The sequence below is a fragment of the Microtus pennsylvanicus genome, chromosome 5 (genome assembly GCF_037038515.1).
Source record: "Microtus pennsylvanicus isolate mMicPen1 chromosome 5, mMicPen1.hap1, whole genome shotgun sequence".
Lineage (NCBI taxonomy): Eukaryota > Metazoa > Chordata > Mammalia > Rodentia > Cricetidae > Microtus > Microtus pennsylvanicus.
In genome coordinates this window covers 98,542,716-98,563,939 of record NC_134583.1, presented here as the reverse complement: position 1 = coordinate 98,563,939, position 21,224 = coordinate 98,542,716, and the positions used below count along the sequence as shown (strand labels likewise).

The window sequence follows — 21,224 nt, the reverse complement described above, 5'->3', positions numbered from 1 at the left end:
TCCGAGCACCCTGAAGGACAGAGGCTGCTCGTGGTCTTTGGCACTTACACTGGCAGACTGAGTTTCTTTCCCTTGAGTACTTTAGTAATGTATAAGTAAAAGAAGTCACAGTAGAGAATGGGCTGGACGGCCCCAGCCACCACAACAATGAGACCAAAGAGACCCTCGTAGCAGAAGTGCCAGATCCAGTGGACGAGGTACAGAGCACAAGAGAGGCCCAGGAAGAGGTAGTGGGCGGTGATGGTCTCAGCCTCCCCGGTCTTGTTGATAAAGAGCTGTGGAAGGATGGCCACTGACTCCAGACAGATGGAGAAGGTCCCTAAGGACTCAAGAGGAGAGAAGTCATGATTGACTAGAAATGAGAGGCCTCCCACGGGAACCACAGAAACTCCACTTGGAGGGTATCGTAATTTCCATCTTAGGGGGCCTTAAATTTCATGTAGATCAGGTACACCGTGGCACAGGAACAAGCAATGGAGATAAGCTTCCTAGATGTGTTATAGAGTGAAATGGATGAAGTAAAAAGATCCGGGCAATGCAAACAGAAGCTGGCCTTTCCCAGAAATACCCCGCATAGGAGCGTGTCTTCCAGATCTTCAGCAGTAGGATGACAATGGCCGCCAGGTGGGACACGTCCCCAGTCGGCCGGAAGATGTTCAGGACGGTGGTGGTTGGCGCGGTGGTGGTCGGCGCGGCGGCCTCAAGGCTTGGCAGCGACTCAGGTCGCAGTGACAGCCCCGAGAGAGGAAGCGACAACAGATCAGTTGTTTTACATTTCTTTTTACAGTACGTGTTGTACACATGTAGCAAATCTGTAGAAGTCAGAGAACAATTTACAGGAGTCGGTTTTCTCCTTAAATCATCTGGGTTCTGGGGATCAAACTCAGGTGATCCGGCTTGGTGCAAGTGCATTTACCCCTAAACCACCTCTCTGGTCCCAACACACGCAAACTTTTGTTGAGTGGTTACAAAAATGAAAATCGTCACCTCTAGGCCATTGTTTCTCAACCTGTAGGGGTCGCATATCAGATATTTATGTTACGATTCATGGAGGTAGCAAAGTGACATCTACAGAGTAACAATGAAATAGTTTTCTAGTTGGGGATCATCACAGTGTAAGGAACTGCGTTAGAGGGTCACAGCATTAGAAAGTTTGAGTATCACTGATCCAGAATGAAAGACATATTGAACTTGGTCATCTGGCCATTCCTAACTGCTAGAAAGACTGGGAATCAAATATCTTAAGAGGGCAATATTTACATGATGGTTTTATGAACATGTGACTCTCTCCCAGGGCCTTGTCCCCCTCAGTAAAATTGTTCTTGTCAACACACACACATGCATATGCACACACACACACACACACACACACATAGTTCTCACACGGAATAGACACATCCAGTGGGCAGGTTGCAGCACAGAGAAATCTCTGCTGTAGGCCTCGGATGTTATACAATGAGTCTTCCAGGTGGTGGACACTGGGGGCTCTATTTGTACACAATAATGGGATTTAACCAATAGTCACGTCCATGCTGTGGGAACAAAGACAGTTCCACGTTGTCCTTTTCAGCAACAGGGAGAGTCCCCTAGTCTTCTAAAGACCTTGCTTGACCCCTATCAAATCAAGGTTTGGGTCAAGAATTTTGGAACTAGCCATCTGACACAGGGTTGGAGATTTTATTAAAGGTAACTTAACTTAGACTTTAAGCATGAGTGTAAGGAGAAAGAGAAGCCCTCTGATAGAAGAGACACACCCACACCGGGGTATGTACTTCCAGGGCACAGGAACAACATGTAGGGCATACCCCGGTGTGCTCATGGACTCCTCGAGGGAGAGTCACAAGTAATTGTTTCAGCCCCAGCCATCGTGACATCTTGGTGACTCTTAAGTGACAGATCAAGAAAGTTTCAGAGGAACCCCATCCCCCACCTCTTCACCGCCTTTGGCCTTTGATAAGTGAAATGAGTGAGGGATCCCAGAGATGTCTCGGATGGAAATGTCTGAGCAAATAAAACCATGTGCCGCTAAGACTGGCAGGGTTAGAGCTTTACCCGTAAACAGGGTTTCTGATAATACTTCTAGAAGTTTACAGGTTTAGAGCTGGGAAGAAAATAGGGTCTTAATTGTGCTGGGTGGGGGGACACAGTTCTCGTGTGCCTGAGATTTTTCCTCTTTTTAAACTGCCTCAGTTACGAGGACATTAGATCACACGGAGACACGGGCAATAACTGGCAATTAAGGGGACTGACTATATTACATTACTATATTAGCTCCCAACCCATAACGTCCCAGCTCGCAGCAATTAGTCATTCAGCCTTGCAGAGAGCAATGTTTGTTTAGCACAGTGACCTTTCCCCTACACACTTCGGTGCACATTCTTTTCCTCCTCCTGCTCTTCCTTCTTTTTCTTTTTTCTGCTTTGGCTTCTTGAGACAGGGTTTTGCCCTGTAACCTAGGCTCCTGCCTCAGCCTCCCAAGTGCAGGCACTACACCAGATTAAAACTGGTCTTAGTTATAAACAAGAAGAGTGGGGGAGGGTAGCTGTCAGATCATCTGCGGACACCTGTAGTTTGAAGCAAAGTCTCCACTGAGAGCTGATTCTGGGGCAGGATGGGATGGGAAAATTGTGGGAACATGAGAACATTAAAGAGTCTTTACTCTGGCGTCTGGTTGAAGTCTTTTGTCAGCTCAGAATCAAGAATTCCAACACCATCAGTAGCGTTTGCTTAATGCCTTTCTCTTTTCCTAGCCACAAGCCAACTTTTCGGGGAATCAGCAGGGCCCCATCTATTGTACAGGACATGTCTCAGCCCCCTGTGCTACTCCAAAGGCTCTGGCTCTGCTTTCTCCGATTGTCATCTCATCGGCTACCTCCTGAGTCAGGTCAAAAAAGAGAAAAGGAGCAACATTTCTGCTTTTAAATTTATTCTTTGGCAATTTCATGCATATGTGTAATGCATTTTAATATTTACCCTCCCTGTTTCTTTCTTTTATTGCCTTCACACACACTGTTATCGAATCCCATCTCCTTCCCAGTAGGTCCCCTTTTAAGGCTCTATTTTTCAGGGTGACCAGCTGAATTTAATAAAAGATGCTTACACCTGCATGGGTTGAGGATCATTTGCTGGAGCACGAGCAACTTATCCATGTCCACGCGACTAAAGAAATGACTACCTCTCCCCAGTGACCATTATTAACTGCAGTATTCCCCTCGGGAAGGAGTGAGGCCTCAGGAGCCGGAGAGCCAGTAGTGATGGAATGTTGCTGACTCCAGCCTTGCGCAGGCCACAGGGCACATTTGCACATCACCTTGTGTTAGAGGTCAGAGAAAACTTGCAGTGATTGGTTCTTTCCTTCCACCACACAGGTCCCGGGCACACAGCCACGCGCCTTTCCCTGCTGAGCCACATCACCAGCCTCTTGTCCAGGTCACCACAGATGCTTTGACGTCATGAGTCCAGTGGCCATGCCATGCCTAGAAGACAGCTTTTCACAGTGCTCCCCCACCTCAGCTTCTGACTCTTACGTGTCATCGTCTGTCCGTCCCGTCCCCCCCTTCCCCCGTCACAATATTCTCCAGGCTCCAGAGCGAGTGATGTAGATGTCCCAGTTAGGGCTCAACCATCACCTATTCTCATCACAGTACTTGTCTGTGGGTAGAATTATGAATATTTAGAAAGCATGCCCACTTCACAAAGCAAAAAACAGTAAGATCCTCCCCTTAGAGCCTATGATCTCCCCCACCATGGGTTTTTCAGCAGATTTAAGGTATAAAGACAAATTCCCTTCTGTGGAAAGGGCCTCGCAGACAGGAAGTATCTGGTTGTCTCCATGGCAGCCAGGCCCCACACAAATAAATGAATGTTATTAAGGTCACTTAACTATGTAGATTCAACAGAGGGGTTAAGGAGGAAGAGAGATACTCAGAAAGGCGTGGGCTTCTCTGAGTCACTCCTCTGTCTCCCGGAGAGAGTGTGTGGGATGGTCAGAGTCGCCAAGAACCTACAGAAGATGGTGGCTTTCTGAGGGCACCTGCCAGGATTAGAACGCAAGGGTAAAAAAATGAAGGGTATTTTCACTAAACACCCGGTTGGAGATGCTCAGGAGTGCCTGCCTGAGGCCCCACCCAAGGTCACCTCCCTTCAGGCCTTCAGCCTGGTTCTTGGCTCTTTTAAACTGAAGTATGTATCCACACTGAAAGGAATATTGCCTATGTTGGCTAATGGGAACTGTGCTGGAGTTCTTGCATCTCAGCCGGTGAGAGGCTCTGACCAGACTGGGGCAAGGGTTGGGGGGGACGGGAGGGGGGACTTCTGTTATGTTATACAGAATGGGGCTGAACAAAGATGAGGCCTGCAGATCCAGGTGGCTACTCACTACCGCCCACTCCTCAGTACCCCTTCCCACCCCCTAGCAGACTACATAAGCATTGGCCTAGCAGGCTTTTTCCTGTGCTGACTAGCATTCTGGGAAAAGCTGGCTTGGAGGGAGTGCAGGAATCCGGTCGAGGTAACAGTAATCTATTTTGCTTCCCAGTATGCCTGAGAAGAAGTCTGCCAGTGGCTTCCCAGATCACCCCTCATCTTGGCCAGCATCATGACACAGGAAAGGGCCTTTCAATGCCCCGATTTAAAGAGGGCTGGTGGTTCCTTCAGGTCCTGTGGCAACGACAGCAGCTAGAGCTGGAGTCTGCAAGATGGCGGGTGTCAGGTGCAAGTCAGTGAGAGCAGTCTCAGGTCTCAGAGTGGCTGGCTCTCTGGTTGGTGTTGACTCTTCTCTACTCAGAAGCTGAGGTTTCAGTTAAAGCTTTGCCTTTATTCTCACAAGGTTGTCCTCTTGTTATCATGCTAATCATGCCTCCCCACACAGATAGACAGATAGACACCCCCCCCCACCACCGTGGTCTCCAGTAATAATTCCTTTTCTTTTTGTTTGTTTAGTTGATTGGTGTTGTTTGCGACTGTGTGTCAAGTAGCTGAGGCTGGCCTTGAACTCCTGATCTTCCTGACTCCACCTGTAAGTGCTGGGATTATAACCCTGCACCACCGTGGCCGGCAGCACAGGTAATAGGACCGCAATATAGCACAGCTGTGGGTTTCACTACTACCCGCAGTGACACGGACAGTCTCACAGTCATCCTTTCTGTTCTCTGGAAATTGACATAAAGGTTTCCATAGACCTGTAAGCCCTCAGATGCTAAGTCCTTTATAGAAAAATGACCAAGTAGTAGGGACTGGGAAATACCTCCGATGATACAGTGCTTACCGGCATGCAGGAGCCCTGCATCCAGTCCCCAATACTACAAAGAAGAAAAGGGTGTGGAACCATACGCCTGTAAATTCCAGCATTCAGAAGGTTGGCTAACTGGTGGTGGGTTTAAGGAGATGATAGAACCTAGAGGGGTTGGAGCCTTGCTGGAGGAATTCCACACTGCCAAGGCAATGTGACTGTCTGGCCTCAGGCTTCTGCCACCACGTCTCCTCCATTGTATGGACTGTACCCCCTGGGGAATGTAAGTCAGGATATTAGATCACAGCAGAAGAGAAACGAGGCCACCAGTGACTGTACGTGGAATTTTTTCACAGTTGAACCCTTTAGACTTTCCTCTTATACTGCCAGATACAAAAATAAATCTCTCTCTTCTGCCCTTTCCCTAGCGATGTGATCCACACCAGCCCCAAACTCCGAAGCATCCTGCCTCAAGTTTCCCCTGTGCTGGGATAACAGGCACACATTATGGGAACCGTGTGCTGAGAAATGCTGCTTAAAGTTGGTCTTTACAAATCAAACTTTCACCCAACCTGAACCCAACTTAACACTGTGCTTTGAGGTCTATTAGAACTATGGACTGTGTAATCAGCCTGCTTGCAATTAACCAATCTAGAAAGAAGATATTGTAATCAATTTTTCTAACCTTTGAACATCCAATGTTCCCTATTTTTCCTTGGTGACCCATGCGTCCCCTGGCTCAGAACAAGGTTTGTATGTATGAAATGTGGTGACCAGGTCCAAGACTACTCACTGGACGCAGCCAGGCATAAAAAGCAACACACACACACACACACACACACGTAAGAAAATTCCACCAGTGTCCATAGATACTGGCCGGGTGCTGGCTTGACAAACTGCCTCCACTCCAATCATCTTATCGCACTCCGTTCCTTCACAGCATTCTTTCTCTTTGGGAAAGCTTGCTGGGTGATACACGGGGAGAGTCCCTATTCATGAGTTTGGGGCTTAGTACTTCCTACTGTGACTCTCGAGCAACTCTCTGAGCTGCTTTCCTTGTCAGCTGTGAGGGGGACACTGAGCTGTCACCCTCCCAGCAGAACGGGAGCTTGCACAAGGCTCCTGGTTTGCAGTTCACTCACCCCCCTACCATGACAACGTCTTAATGACTGCTTTTGTTGATCAGTGCTCTCCCCAACTGGGAGCCTACTGTTTTTCCAGGATTTGTGGAGTCAGATTACACGGGGGAGGGAGAAGGAGATTTAATTTTCCAGATAAACTTAAAATCTGGAAACAAAGACACACTCAGCTTCTTTCAACAAAGCCTTTTCTTCGCCCTACAAAAAGCAAAATAATGAATGGTTTCAAGTAACCCAACCATGAGACATTTCTTTTTACTCAATTTCCTAGCAGATCGAGTAATAAGACACCCCTCTTTCAGAACCCTTAGCAGCGATCTGCTCCCAAGCCAGAAGAAAACAAAATGCGTTCTTAGCTGCAGTGAGCTGACCCTACCCCTCACGGGCGGGCGAGCCTCCCCCAACTCAGGAAAGATGGCCCTACTCCTCAGCACAGGCATGCAGCTCACCTGAGAAGCACACTAGAGCTGACTCTGTCGTCAGGGGCACAGATGAGCTGACCCTGGAGGTGTGAGAGCAGAAGAGCTGACCCCATACCCCTGGCCTGTCTGCATGCTGAGGGAAAGATGCCCTCCCTCCTCCTCCTCCATTCCTGGCTACCTGTGGCAGGCGAGACAGCTGGCCCCATGGTCAGGAGAGTGAGAGAACTCGCCCTGCCCAAAACTGTGACAGCACACAGGCTCTGAACCCCACTTGGGCAGCACAGATCCGACCCTGTTGTTGGGGTCACAGGTGAGCCAGCCCTGAGGGCAGGAGAGCTGACCCCACTCCACTGTATGCCCCCTACAACAACCTGGACGGAGGGGGGCGGGGGGTGTGCTGCATCTTGCCTGAGCAAAGCGGTAGACAGGCAACCTGTGTGAGGGGGGTCAGGATCTGGGGGATCTAGAGCAGGAAAACTGGCCCCCTCGTTGCTGTAGGATGCACCGGGTCAGCTAACGGAGACAGTGCTGCAGAGCTCGCCGGGCAGTTACAATGAGGAAAAGCTAGCGAGCTGACCACCCCAGCTACCACCCAGGCCCAGAACCAGAGCTGTGAGTCGGCCCACCCCAGCAGCCACTGAATCTATGAACTTTTGGAGCATGTGAAGGGGATGAACCTACAGATCCAAAGCAGCAGAATCTCCACGAGACAGGACAACAACAGAATATCCAAGAGGAGCCCCAATGAGAGCCTGTGGTGTAGCAGAAGCCAGAGGCCTCCAGCCCAGACCAATTCATGGCAAAGAACACTTGCAAGGAAAGATGGATGGACTAAAGGCTAAACTCTGCCTCCTGGGCCGTATGACAGCTTCTATGATCTTCTTCTTCTTCTTTTTGTTTTGTTGTTGCTGCTGTTTTTAGTTTTGTTTTGTTTTGTTTTCTCTTTGCTTTGTTTGGTTATGGTTCTTCTAAATTTGGTTTTGTTTTGGGGGGAGTTGCAAGGTCAGAGGGACGATGCAAGGGGACGGGGAGATAAGTGGGATCGGAATGCATGATGTGAAATCCACAAAGAATCAATAAAAAAAGAAAAAAAGTTTTAATGTAACTGGACAAAAATGGTATGATCCAATTCGAATAGACTGGTGGGGAAGGCCAACAACAAGGTGTGAACCTTGGCGTTCCTGAATCTCTACTCAGAATCCCTCCCACTGTGATGGGGGCAGTAGCCCTCCAGGGTGAGAAGGGTCTTATGACCAACCTATCGGACAAGAACGGGTGATGAGTTACGGTCATCTCTAGTGCAGAAAGGAGGGGAAGAGTTTATATAGCCCTTACCAGAAGAAGAAATCCGAGTTTTTATGACTTGTGTTGGTAGGAGTTCTGAGGAAAGAACCATGGAGGCAGAGACTGTGTGTGTGTGTGTGTGTGTGTGTAAAATACCACACCTATTAGAAACTGACCAGTCAGAGAACTTCTTCTCTCCTATTTTTGCCTATATCCTTTTGCCTCGGCATCCCCAGTGATGGAAATACTATGGACTTGCCCACCCCAGCACAGAAAACTTCTTTACGACCGTCTCCTAGACAGAAAGGCGGAGAGAGGGCGGTTGGAGTACTAACTTGAGTTTTAAGCTTGCTGGAAAAGAGGGTCTAGTTTCTATGATGTGCTTCAGGGAAGAAAAGGCTGAGAAGCAGGAATACAGAAAGTTTTGAAGCTGTGAAGTCTGACATCACTCAATATGTGTCACAGTTTTGGGGTGTTTTCTATGCCCCCACAAGGACAATGTTGTATCGTGTGGCATTCCTCTCCTTGAGTCCAGCCAACCAGCACCTTATAGGAAGTAGTAACCACCTGGACTTTAGCCTAGAGATGGAAACGAGAGCTGTGTGAACAGAGCAGGTTATGGACTGGGTCGGACAGCTGGGTGGAAGCAAATGAAATCCCAGGAGCTAAAAGGTATTGTGGAGTTGTCGAAAGGACTCTAGAACCCAGGGCTCAGGCCAGCAAGCTCATAAGGATCACTTTAATGGTGCTGTTAGCATCAATCTGTTCTTGGAACAAAGACACACATCAAATTCGACGGAATCAGAACGCGATTGCATGCAGATTCCTTGATGATGTCTGCAGCTGGAGTGTGATATACCCACCTGGGCTCAGCAGAATCACGGAGGAGCTTTGTGCTGATGTTTGAGAATCTCTCTCTTCCTAGCCAGGGCCTGAAACTTTTCTCCATCCACCCTTCATTGCTTTTGTGGCTCCCCTTGCAGCGTAAATCTGGATGGTTTCTTTGTCCAGCTAAAAACTGGATATCTGTATTTTACTTTTCATTGGTCTTGTTTGCTTGAGACACAGGCTCTATATAGCCCAGGCTGGCCTCAAACTTACAGAGATATGCCTGCCTAAAGGTGTGTGCCGCGACACCTTGCCTTTTGATACAAGCCCAGGCTGCCCTTGAATTCCAGACCCTTCTGCCTCAGCTTCTCAAGTACTAGGCTTATAGGTATGTACCAGTATATCTGGCTTGATTTTCATATTTAATTAATTAAAGAATTAATTAATTAATGGAAGAATCTTATGCAACCCAGGCTGGCCTCAAACTGGCTTTGCAGCCCAGGATGACTTTGAACTTCTGATCCTTCAGCTTCCACTTCCTTGGTTGGGAGTGTGCCACCACACCTGCTTATGTGATGCATGGTTTGAAAAGCCCTGGGTTGGGGGAAAAGGCCAAACCTACCTGGCTAAGGACTCTGAAGTCTCTAAAGAAAGTGAATTCTCTGTATGTTTTCGCTTCTGAAGCAATTCAGTTGTAAGATCCCTAGTGTGCAGTGCCCCCTTTAACAAAAGACTCCCAAGAGGTTTTTCAGACCCCGGGATTCTGGAATCCGTTCCTCTGCCCTTCTTCTCCGCCACTTCTTCATTAGAGGCAGCCATCTTTGAGCGAGGTCTCTGAGGATCTGTCTTTTAGCCACATCTGTCCGGTCCCTAAGAAGCAGGCACCTGCCTCCCCAACCCCTCCCACCGTATACTGAAAATGGAAAGGTCACCTCTGTCTTTGTGCACTGTTCTCTGTGACAGATCTAAACAGAACGACGTGCAAACCTCACATCCCAATCCCAACCTAGGCAGACACAGTTGCCGGAGGGATGAACAAAGCCCATTGCCTGGCCTCCTTGTCATCTCTAACTGCACTGTTTCAGATGTGGAAGGCAGGGAGGGGCAGGAGGGATTTCAGTCTCATTATGCGACAGGGACCAACAAGTGAAACTTGCAGGGCGGTGGTGGTGCACGCCTTTAATCCCAGCACTCAGAAGGCAGAGGCAGGCAGATCTTTGTGAGTTCGAGGCCAGCCTGGTCTACAAGAGCTAGCTCCAGGACAGGCTCCAAAGCTACAGAGAAATCCTGTCTCGAGAAACAAAAACAAAACAAACAAAAAAGAAAAAGAAAAACAAGTGAAACTTAAAAACTTACCAAAGTAGACTGGGCTGGGAACAAGTGGGCACATGGGAACACACTAAAGCCGGATCAGAAAAGCCTGAGAACGGATTGCACACAAGACCAACGAAGGGTCTTACCTGGACCCCATGAAAAGCACACCTGAACTGTGACGACCTGCCTGTGTGGTTTATCATCGGACTACCTGGCTCATGGAGGCACCACCGGGCAGAGAACTCCAGACTCCAGCTTGCAACTCGATCAGCCCTGTGCCTTTGCCTCCAGTGAGGCCTCCTTGTCTCTCTTCCTCCCCATCACCTCTGCCATGCACACATGCACATCCGCGTAAAATGTATGTGATCTCAGCAAGTGAGACTGGAACAAAAGGACAAGTGACTGCCAATGGCCAGCTATCAGTGGAAAACAAAACTGTTTGGTAAACTGGAAAACAAAACAGAATTGGCTAAATTGATATAATACTTTTTTAACTTTTTAATTATTCAGTATATTCTGACATGGGAACACACACACATCCACCCATGTTTCAGACATAGACACTTTCAACACTCATACAGGATCACAAGTTCCAATCAATGGAGACTTTCTCTAAAAACTCAAACCAACACTGGTCAGTAGATGAAGTACTGGGCCCTTTTTGTAGGTTTTGTTAGACTTCAACCCCAGTCTCCAGTACACACAATAGACTGCCCTCTAGTCTCTAAGAGGGATGGATATATATATATATATATATATATATATATATATATATATATATATATATATTTAAGGAAATCCACAGGAAGAGAAAGCAAAGCAAGTAATCATAGTAAGGGAAAAGTTCAACTCTGAAATATGCTAACTCTCAGAACATTAGTATCAGGTTCTGTTGACTTAAGGAACTAGATCTCTCTCTCACTCACAGACACACCCTTCATCTGACACAAAGACTTCATGGGCAACCTTTACTATGAAATGCCTCCAAACCTTAAAGTAAAACAACTCCCTGCTCAGCCCCAGAAAGTCATGGGAAACTCACAGCAGTCTAAAAGAACCGAAATTGCCGAGTAGAAACTGGTGTACCTGCCTCTGGACAGAACCCACACCTCATGCCCTAAAGTGACTTCCAATCTTTATATCCCAAAACATTAAATGTAGCTCTTGAATACACTGTGTAAAAAATGAAATTACTGGGGGGTGGGGAGCTGAAGAGATGTCTCGGCAGTTACGAGTATTGGTTGTTCTTCCAAAGGACCTGGGTTCAATTTCCAGTATTCACTCGGTGGCTCAAAAACTACAACACAACTCCCGGGACATATGACGCCCTCTTCTGGCCTCCTTGGGCACTGCACACATGTGGTATGTAGTCACTGATGCAAGCAAACACTCATACACATAAAATAAAAATGGATAAAGTGAAGCTGTTAGTGCGAAATTGGAGAACATGAACCTCCAAAGGAAGAAGCAGGTTGACTGATCAAAACCAGGTCAAATGTTCATGCTTCAGCCACAGTGGCACACACCTGTAAACCCAGCACTTGGGAGTTCTAGGTAGGATTTTAAGCTCAAGGCCAGTCTGAGCAACATAACAAGACCCTATCTCTAAAAAGTTAGAATCCATGCCAATAAAATGGTCAATGGATAAAGGCATCTGATGCCAAGCTTGACAATGAGAATTCAACCCAAGGACCCACTTAGTGGAAGAGAATGAAATCATATGATGGCTCCCTGACACTCACCTGCCTACTGTGGTACACACACAACATACACACATACAGGTGTACACAAAATAGGACGCAAGCCAACCAACCTAAGCTGGGTATGGTGGCACACTATTTCAGTCCTAGCACTTAGAAGGCAGAAGCACACGGACCTCTGAGAGTTCAGGGTCTGCAAGAGAAACGCCACCTCAAATTAGAACTCATCCTAAAATATGTTAAATGTTCTCACCACAAATAAGTAAGATTGAGGGTTCAGGAGTTTGAGGGTGTAACTCAGTTGGCAAGACTGCTGGCCTTGCATGAATCTTGAGGTTTGGTTTGTAGCACAACAGAGTATTTGCTGCTGAGGCCAGGCACAGTAGAGCACACATAACCCCAGCACTTGGGAGGCTGAGGCTTAATGACCTCAGCGAATCCCAAGTGGGCCTGGACTATACCCATAGTAAAATCCTGTAACGAAAACAAAAGCAAAACAAAGAACAAAAAGCCAACTTAAAAGTTCATCTTGTTTCCCAACTTTCTGAACACTTTCCAAATAACACAATTTAACTCTGTTATTGTGTCGGATCTGGGGCTGGGGGCTGAAGCCAGGGCATCACAGGCCGAGTATAGCCCCTCCCACTGCACTACACTGACCCACCCACGCCCACTCATCAGGCTGGGCTCCTCACACTTCCGGACTGAAGTGACCTGGTTTCAGCCTCCCCGGTGCTGGAGCTCCAGGAGCATGCTACCATTCCTGGCTTCCCCCGACTTTCATGTAGCGTGGCTAAGCAACCGTTCTTTCTCTATATGCACTAGTCGTTTCAAGTTCCCAAACCACCTGCCATTGATGGAAAGCTCGCTCTCCAGTGTTTGACTCGTCCTTATGATGGACGGCGTCTCCTTTTGGAAGCACTGCTGTGTCACAGCTCAGTCTCTAAAGGTGAAGCTGAATGTCTTCCACCCATCTCACATCTGTTCCAGGTACAAGAGGAACAGGAAAACGATAGAAATTTCATCAAGAAAGCAAAGGGGTCTTAAGGTCTAAGCTACTGGTCCTTACACAACCCTGTTACATAAGTGCCCTAAATGCAAGCTGCTAATTCATCCCAGAAGAGTTCAGGAGTGCTGAAATGTACTTATATATGGCAAAGATGGAAGAATGTCCCAATCAGTGTGTGACTGGTGGCACAAGCCATGCGTACAGGACTGTCTGAGAATTACACAGGGAGTAAACTACACAGATGTAAAAAGCATTAATGTGTGTGGGGGGGGGGGGGGGCGGGGATCTTGGCCAGGCTTGATGCACACTTTTGATCCCAGCACTCAGAAGGCAGAGGCAGGTGAATCTCTGTGCATTCCAGCCCAGCCAGGGATTCAGAAACTGTGGCTCAGAAAGTAAAAAAAAAAAAAAAAAAAAAAAGGCTGGGGGTGGAGGTGGAGGGTAGCTTGGGAAAGCGAAAGGGGCTGGGGGCGGGGAGTGTGCTTGGAGGCAAGGCTTAGTCATATCATACATGCACCACAGGAAAATTAACACATAGTCAAAATTTATTCCAAGGCCTGAAAACATTCAGACTAATCAAAGTGGTACTATAATTTCTTATAATACATCAACAGTAGAGAAGTCCAGAGAATTCACTAACCTCTCAACCACACAATTCCAAAGCAATGGCTGTAACACAATGTGAGATGACATTAGCAATGCACTCCCATACACTTAACCAAACACAGCAGCGAGCTATCTTACTAAAAACAAATCTGCTCTCGTACCTTCCGTGCTCGTTAGTAACTTTGCCTCACAAACCACTGAAAATGAAGGCTTCTGTTAAGTATGGAATTCCAACATCAAAGATCCTACTTTCAGGGCTAGGGATGTGGCTCAGTGACAGAGCACTTGTCCAGCATCCATCCCACACCACACCCTATGTGTGCGTCTGTGTACTGTTAAAATTGCCTTTATATTTTAACATGGCCCCTCCCACCAGGCAGGGCCTCCCCAACAACAAATCTATTGCCACACAGCAAACAATGATTCAAAATGCTGCAGGCACAACACGATCAGTAATCCAATTTCAACTTTAGTAACTCAAGCCACCGAAAAAGTTAGAGTAAGGGGGAAACTGAGAAATATTATTTAGCTAAAACTTCTCCACTTCTGAAACTACAAGGACTCTTTAGATGATCATTAAATTATATTTAAACAGCTGTTCAATACAGAGTAATAGACTTACATTTCCACTGAAAACAATAGGACCACACTTCACATGTGCGACATATAATATGCCATTTATTGGTTTCCCTAAGGAGAAAACAAATATTTTGTGTCCTTTCAGGAAAGTGTGATAACCAAGCTTGGTGGTGCGTTCCTTTAATCCCAGTGCAAAGAGAGGCGGACCGCTACGAATCGTCTGAAGTCAGCCGGAGCTACAGAATGGAAGCCTGTCTCAAAAGGAAATGAAACAAATCTGTGCAGAGAAGCAAGTGCCCTGATGCAGGGACACGTGCGACCACTTCCAGCTAAAGTGGCTCTGTACAGACACTGGGACACTAAAGGAAGTGACCTTATGGGAAATCGGTGACTCAAAGCTCACAAGTTTGCAGTTCTGCAAAAATATATTAATACACAAAATAACAAAAATACACTCTATAGATTCTCCTCCCGGGGTAAGTTCTGTGCGGCACATTTCCCGGGAAAAGCCCCTGCTCAGCAGCGCCCGTGCACATGGTTATGAGAACTAGAACCAGGCTTCATTTCCCACAGAGACTTGCTTTTCCACCCACACTCATACAGACTTCATTTCCACTACACGACACTAGCATCACATACTACATTTAAAAAGTCTTGATTTCTGAATGAATCTTTTAGTACTATATAACATGATGGAGTTAATAGCTGAAGACCACTTGACAGCTACAGGGAAAGGCTTGATCTAAAATATGACCAAGGTGAGACTGTATCACAAGCAATGAGACCCGACAGCGAGGGGCTAGATAAGGCACTTTTCATCAGTGGCCATTCATAATTTTGCTTTTAGAAACTTGGAAGAAATTATCATCTTTGAGTTTCAAATGTTCTGGTAAATCCAGCTGTTTTTTTGCTTCTTCAATATCACCTTGAATTGCTGAAATAAGTGACTCTGGAGAAAAAAAAAGAAAAAATATAAGCTGCTAATAAATATATTTTATTCCTCTTGCTCAGCTCCCCCCCTCCCCCAACGCACAGGCTAGCCACCCTAGCGCCACAGCCCTGGCAAAGCACAGGGGGTCAACCTATGCTAGAGCCTTGTCTTTCTCCAGGGAAAGTCAGCTCTATGACGGGTTCTCTTGTAAAGAAAGCTTTCGCGTCCTGGGGTTTTGAATCCTCCTTCTATACCAACAGGCACTTGATGATACCAGAAACAAATCTCCTAACTACTATTTCTTGCACTTCCAGCACCGACTGCCTAGTCAGCCTTGCAGGGTCAGATGCAGGTGCCACCACTCACTAGCTACTGCTATGGCTTGGGTGTGCCCTGGAATTCATGTGCTGAACAGTTCCTAAGGCTGAAAGGATTTGGAAGTAGAAACTCTGGGAAGTGACTGGACCATGACAGCACAGTGGAATGGTGAGTGCCCAGGGAGTGAGACTCTTCCTAGCCCTCTTTCCATCCACCCTGCGGTGCCCAGGGAGTGAGACTCTTTTGATCCACCCTGCGATGTCCCCCCAATGAGGCACCAAGAAGGCCCTCACCAGGTACTGCCCACATGATCGCATCACTCTTGACTCCAACTTGCACCAACTATGCGCGAAATAAACACCTGTACTCAGTCAGACCAACAGAAAATGGACGAAGGCAAATTACTTCATGCCTGTGATCAATTTCCTTATCACTGAGATAGGCACACCAACACCCCACACGGCTACTGTGGGTGACAAAGGGATTAACTTGTATATGATGGTTAAAATAGTGCTAAGCCGGGAGGTGGTGGCGCACGCCTTTAATCACAGCACTTGGGAGGCAAAGGCAGGCAAATCTCTGTGAGTTCGAGGCCAGCCTGGGCTACAAGAGCCAGTTCTAGGACAGGCTCCAAAGCTACAGAGAAACGCTGTCTCGAAAAACAAAAAAATAAAATAGTGCCTATCATGCATTAAATGCTCAAATATATGTCCTATCATTGTGACCACCATAGTAACAGCTGTAATAGTAATGAAGATTAATATAAATTCTTACCTAAAGAATCAAAGTTCTTTTCTGGTCTGAGGTAGCCAACAATGGCCACATTGAGAATTTCGCCATAAAAGTCTTCTTTGAAGGTGTGTATGATGTGAGTTTCCTACAAACAAAGTATTGAAAAGATTACCATAGTGTGTGTGGAGAGGGTGAGGAAGAGCGCTGTAGCGATGGCTCAATCAATGATCAACTAAACGCAGGAGCTGTCCTTCCAGAGGACCCAGGTTTGATTCCCAGGATCCAGAGGATGGCTGATAACTGTCTAACTCCATTTCCAGGAGATCCAGCACCCTCTTCTGCCCTCCTCTGACATCAGGCATGTACATAATAAGACAACCAACCAAATACACTTGAAATATGACTTAGACTCAAAAAAGGGGGAAGAAAACCCACTTCCATTTTTGTCTGGTTTTGGTTTTTCAAGACAGGGTTTCTCTGTGTAGCCTTGGCTGTCTGGGAACTCGCTCTACAAACTCAGAAATCCCCCCTGCCTCAGCTGCCCAAGTGCTGGTATTAAAGGCGTGTGAAACCTCTACCCAGAGAAAAACCAATTTTAAAAAACAAAAACCTAGTTGGGCAGTGGTGGCGCACGCCTTTAATCCCAGCACTCGGGAGGCAGAGGCACGTGGATCTCCGTGAGTTCGAGGCCAGCCTGGTCTACAACAGCTAGTTCCAGGACAGCTAGGCTGTTACACACACACACACAAAAACCCTGTCTCGAAACAAACAAACAAACAAATAAAAAAATCTAAAGTTCATCCTCTTTTTCTCCAGGCATGGTCCTCTCTTCCCTTTCCCTGCAAAGGATCAAACCCATAGTCTGTCTTTCACTGGGTAAGCACTCCACTACCAACTGGGTCTTCCAGACAGTCTTGGCTGCAGCCCAGGTGGCTGTGAGCTCCTCCAGGTTCTGCCTCTTTGGGGACTGAGATTGCAAGCCTGTGCCTCCAGGCTGCTCAGAGCCTGAGGAGCAGTGGAGAAGCCCCAGCTACTGCCCCGTTCTTCCCCATCTTCACAAGTTAGAGGGAAGCGCTGGGCACACATTCTCTCTCATACCCACTCTTATTACTCCTCAAAGTTAAAAATTCAGCGCACTGGCACAGGCCTGACACCTTGGCACTCAGAAGCCTAAGGCAGAGGATGGCTTGTGAGTCCAAGGTCACCCGGGGTTACACAGCAAGACCAAGTCTCAAAATAAAATTCTTCCACTAACTGCTTCTTCACTTGGTGTCTACAAAAGATTAACTCAAAACCAGTAAGGATTTAAGCTATAGGGAAAAGCAGGGCGGGGAAAACCAAAATACTATATCCTCAAGGTGATTTTGGAGAGAGGGGCTAGGAGGGCAGCTAAGCAGAATGCTGGCCTAGTATGCTATGGCTCTGGATATGCGTTCCAGCAATGTTTAAAAACCAATGGAGACCAGGAATGAAGCTGAGCCCCACTCAGGAAGGTGTCTAAAGACAACCAAGTTAGTAAACTCTGAATGAAACACTAACTATGGCAAAGACAGATTTTATGAAATGCTTTGTGAAGTGCCTCCCTTTTGAGCCTGTTTGGTGGCCCACGTTCAACACTTAGAAGCATGAGTATTTTGGGGTCCTGGGCTATCTGGTGAGTTCCAGATCAATCTGGGCTAAATAGGAAGACCCTGTCTTAAACAAAAGAGCTGGGCATGATGGTGCATGTCTTATCCCAGCACAGGAGTGACAGTGGCAGAGGCAGAGGCAGAGGCAGAGGCAGGAGGATGGATCTGTGAGCTCCAGGCCAGGCAGGGTTACACAGCAAGACCCTGTCTCAAAAAACAATAAAATCTCATTTTTGTTTCTGATAAATATAAGTGCATGTGCAATTACAAAAACATTGTTTCAGGCCGGGCGATGGTGGCGCACGCCTTTAATCCCAGCACTCGGGAGGCAGAGGCAGGCGGATCTCTGTGAGTTCGAGACCAGCCTGGTCTACAGAGCTAGTTCCAGGACAGGCTCCAAAGCCACAGAGAAACCCTGTCTGGAAAAACAAAAAAAAACAAAAAAAAACAAAAAAAAAAAAAAAAACATTGTTTCAGCGCTCGGTAGCCCGCATCTGTCATCCAGCACTAGAAAGGCTGAAGTAGAGACGAGTTTTTCTGTGCCAAAAAGGGAAATGACTAATAAAACAGGCAATATTGATGCAAACAGGAATGCCCACTAAAAGAACACACTGAAAACAAAAAGCAATATGATGGAAACCCTTTTTTGCCAGCAATTACTCTTTTTGGGGGGTAGGGTCTCACAATACAATCCAGATTATATTTGTCATCCTCCTGCATCACCACCTAAGTGTTAGGACTATAGGAATGTCCAACAGTGTGGTCATAGCAGTTACTTTAAATTTTAAATGGAGGGCCGGGGTCACAGCTCAGCAGTGAAGAGCATGTGAAGACCTGAGTCTGGGTCCCAGCACCCACACTGGTCAGCTCATAAAGTCAACTCCAGTTCCAGGGATCCAAATTCCTTTTCTGGCCTCCATGGGTACCTGCCCATGTGTACATCCACACAGACACAGACACATGATTAAATATAAAATATTTAATTTAAATGGATTACACTTCTCAACCAAAAAGCAGAGAGGTTAGCAGAAAACTGTTACAAAAACCTGATCCAACTATATATCCCTGATCGGGAGACTTTATTCAAAGGGAAACATAGTACAAACACGGAGAAAAAATTTTCCATTCAAATAAAGTAAATAAACACTTGGGGGTACAGCAGGAATGACGTAATATTGGGAAGCATCCAGTCCAGGTTATTCTTTTTGCTTTGCTGTTGTTTTTTGTCTCTCCAAGTAGTCTTGACATCCCTGGAATTCACTCTGTAGATCAGTCTGCCCTGAACTCAGAGATCCGCCTACCTCCACCCCCCAAGTGCAGGGATTAAAGGTTTGTAACACCACACCAGGTCACCCAGGCTATTCTTGAACTCCTGATTTGAGAAGTACACTACCACGCCTGATGCTTTTTCCTCTGAAACCCTTTAAGTATGCTGAGGAGCTCTGTATGCATTTAATAGAGCAAAATGTGCCTCTTACCATGGACTTTTTCACGTTCTTGTAGTATGGGTTCCATCCTATGCTCACCACCATTTTATGGACGGCTCCACTCCCGACACTGGCCCAACCATAATAAATGCCAGTGGATATATCAGCCGGAAGACTGTCTACTACTTGTTCCGGAAAATTGGCTAAATAGAAGTAAACAGATACTCAGTATAACAAGTTTCATATTAAATATTGATTAAAATCACATTAAAAGGTTAGCCTGAATCGTTACACTCCGACTTCCAGGATCTTTTCTAAGACTTCCAATCCAACCCTATATATTCTGGCTTGGATTTTCCCTCTTCGGGCGCAAGATTAAGAATGAGTCGCAAGGCAAGCGTATGAAAATCTCAGAAAAGCCAGACGGAAATGTACAAGTGCAAAGAAACACATAAAATAAACGGGGAGGTTCATCGGAGATTGCCCTTATCTCTAGTCACTCAGGAGGCCATGAGAGATCTCCCGAGCTCAGGAGTAGGTAGGTGGCAGCTGGGAAACGGAGCGAGACCCTTTCTGTTAGAATTAAAACAAAGTCCCAGCGCTTTCCTCGTAACGCTCCTAGTAGGCTGAGTAGTGACTCATAATAAGAAGATTATTATTTTCAAAATACAGAAACCAAAACCTCAAACTGAAAGACTGATTCAATGGGTCAAGAAGCAGTCCGGATATCATCTTTAAGGACGGGCAGTTAAGTCTTACCTATTAAAACTTATGTAGTCAGACCAAATAAACGTAGGCTCTCACAGAACTACCCGTGTTGTCATTGATCACTACACCGTAACATCTGAAGAACAGAACTTTCAACAGTTTGAGAGTTCGGCCAATCAACCTGCAGTAGCTTCCCGGACTGGGCTCCGCAGCTCGGCCTTAGCGGAGCACGGCTACCCGGGTCCCCTGCCCCACGACCCATGGCTCCACGGCCCCACGACGCGCTCACCTGTGGGGATGCCTAGCTGCTTGGAGCCGCGGCCGAAGCCATGCACCACCTGGCCGCGGCAGAAGAACGGCAGGCTCCTCATGACGCCAACCTCTGGGGACGCGGGCTGCTCCTCGCTCCGCGGCTGCGGCGGAGCCGCCGTGAGTGCGGCGCCTGGGCCCGGGCCAGCCGGGGATCCTGCAGAAGCTGGGCTGGCGGAGCGGGACAGCCACCGCTACCGGTACCTGTCGGCAAAGCAGCCTCCGCGGCTAGAACTCAGCGGACGCTCCGCCGGAACTGCGACAACCGCGACGAACCTGTTCGGCTTCCGTAGCAATCCCGCGATAGCCCCGCCTCTGCCGTTGCGGCCTCGCCCAGAGTTCTCGCCCCGCCCCGCCCCTCGATCACCATCCAGCCCGTGACTAAGGCCCCGCCCAGCGAACACTGTGGCCCCGCCCCAGTCGCGGCTCCCTTCCCCGCCCCCTTCGTGCCTGGTCCAACCCCTGCGATTGCGGTGGCGCTCTTGCTGTTACGGCCTTGCCCTCACCCGTGGTCCAGCCTCTAATTGTCTCCTTTTCACCTTTTTTAGACTGGGCTAAGGTGAGAGCGTTGCTCACAAAAGAGTTTCAGTTGTTCTATTTTCCTCCACAATTTTGTATAAAATTCTCCCGTCTTGGCAGCTGCTTCTTTTCCCTTACTTGTTTGTAACTCTGGGAATGTTTCTCTGATGTTAAGAATGTTTTCTCTATATTGGTACAAAGGGAACTTTTTTAGTAAAGTTTCGTTTCCTTGACGCTGGTATGCTAACGCGAAACAAGTATTTATAACTGATGGTGAGCAATCAGTTGAGATACCGCACTACCTTGGGACCAGCCTAAAATAAGTGTTTATAGAAAGATCAAAGCGCACTGCAAAGTGCTAGGGAAATCCCAGGCTGCAGGGGAAGCTGACACCGCAAACCCTAACAGAAGACGTCAGAAAAGTTTAAAAGACTGGCCATGAGTTTATCACTGCAGCCCTAGATAAACCAGAATTTGAATGCAGACTCTGCGACCGAGAATAGCTGATTTATGAAAATTGCTTAACCTCCCGAGTGCTGGG

The 21,224-nt window shown here is 47.2% G+C and overlaps 1 protein-coding gene and 1 pseudogene across 1 annotated transcript; both read right to left on the bottom strand.

Moving 5' to 3' along the window:
* LOC142850671 (ER lumen protein-retaining receptor 2 pseudogene) lies at window positions 1-3,149 on the bottom strand (annotated as a pseudogene).
* Window positions 3,150-13,453: 10,304 nt separating this feature from the next.
* Rfk (riboflavin kinase) lies at window positions 13,454-20,453 on the bottom strand. Its single transcript, XM_075973651.1, has 4 exons — window positions 20,145-20,453; window positions 19,199-19,350; window positions 16,135-16,237; window positions 13,454-15,060 (listed from the first exon to the last, which is right to left on the bottom strand). The coding sequence occupies exons 1-4, from the start codon at window positions 20,224-20,226 to the stop codon at window positions 14,930-14,932; spliced, it is 468 nt and encodes a 155-aa protein (XP_075829766.1). The 5' UTR covers window positions 20,227-20,453; the 3' UTR covers window positions 13,454-14,929.
* Window positions 20,454-21,224: the final 771 nt, after the last annotated feature.

Bases quoted from the DNA above. Each gene is read 5' to 3' on its own strand.
- Rfk (XM_075973651.1), bottom strand. From the start codon at position 20,226: ATGAGGAGCCTGCCGTTCTTCTGCCGCGGCCAGGTGGTGCATGGCTTC. The intron at 16,238-19,198 runs GTAAGAGGCACA...CTTTGTTTGTAG, and splicing joins AGAACGTGAAAAAGTCCATG to GAAACTCACATCATACACAC. The intron at 15,061-16,134 runs GTAAGAATTTAT...TTTTTTCTCCAG, and splicing joins AAAGAACTTTGATTCTTTAG to AGTCACTTATTTCAGCAATT.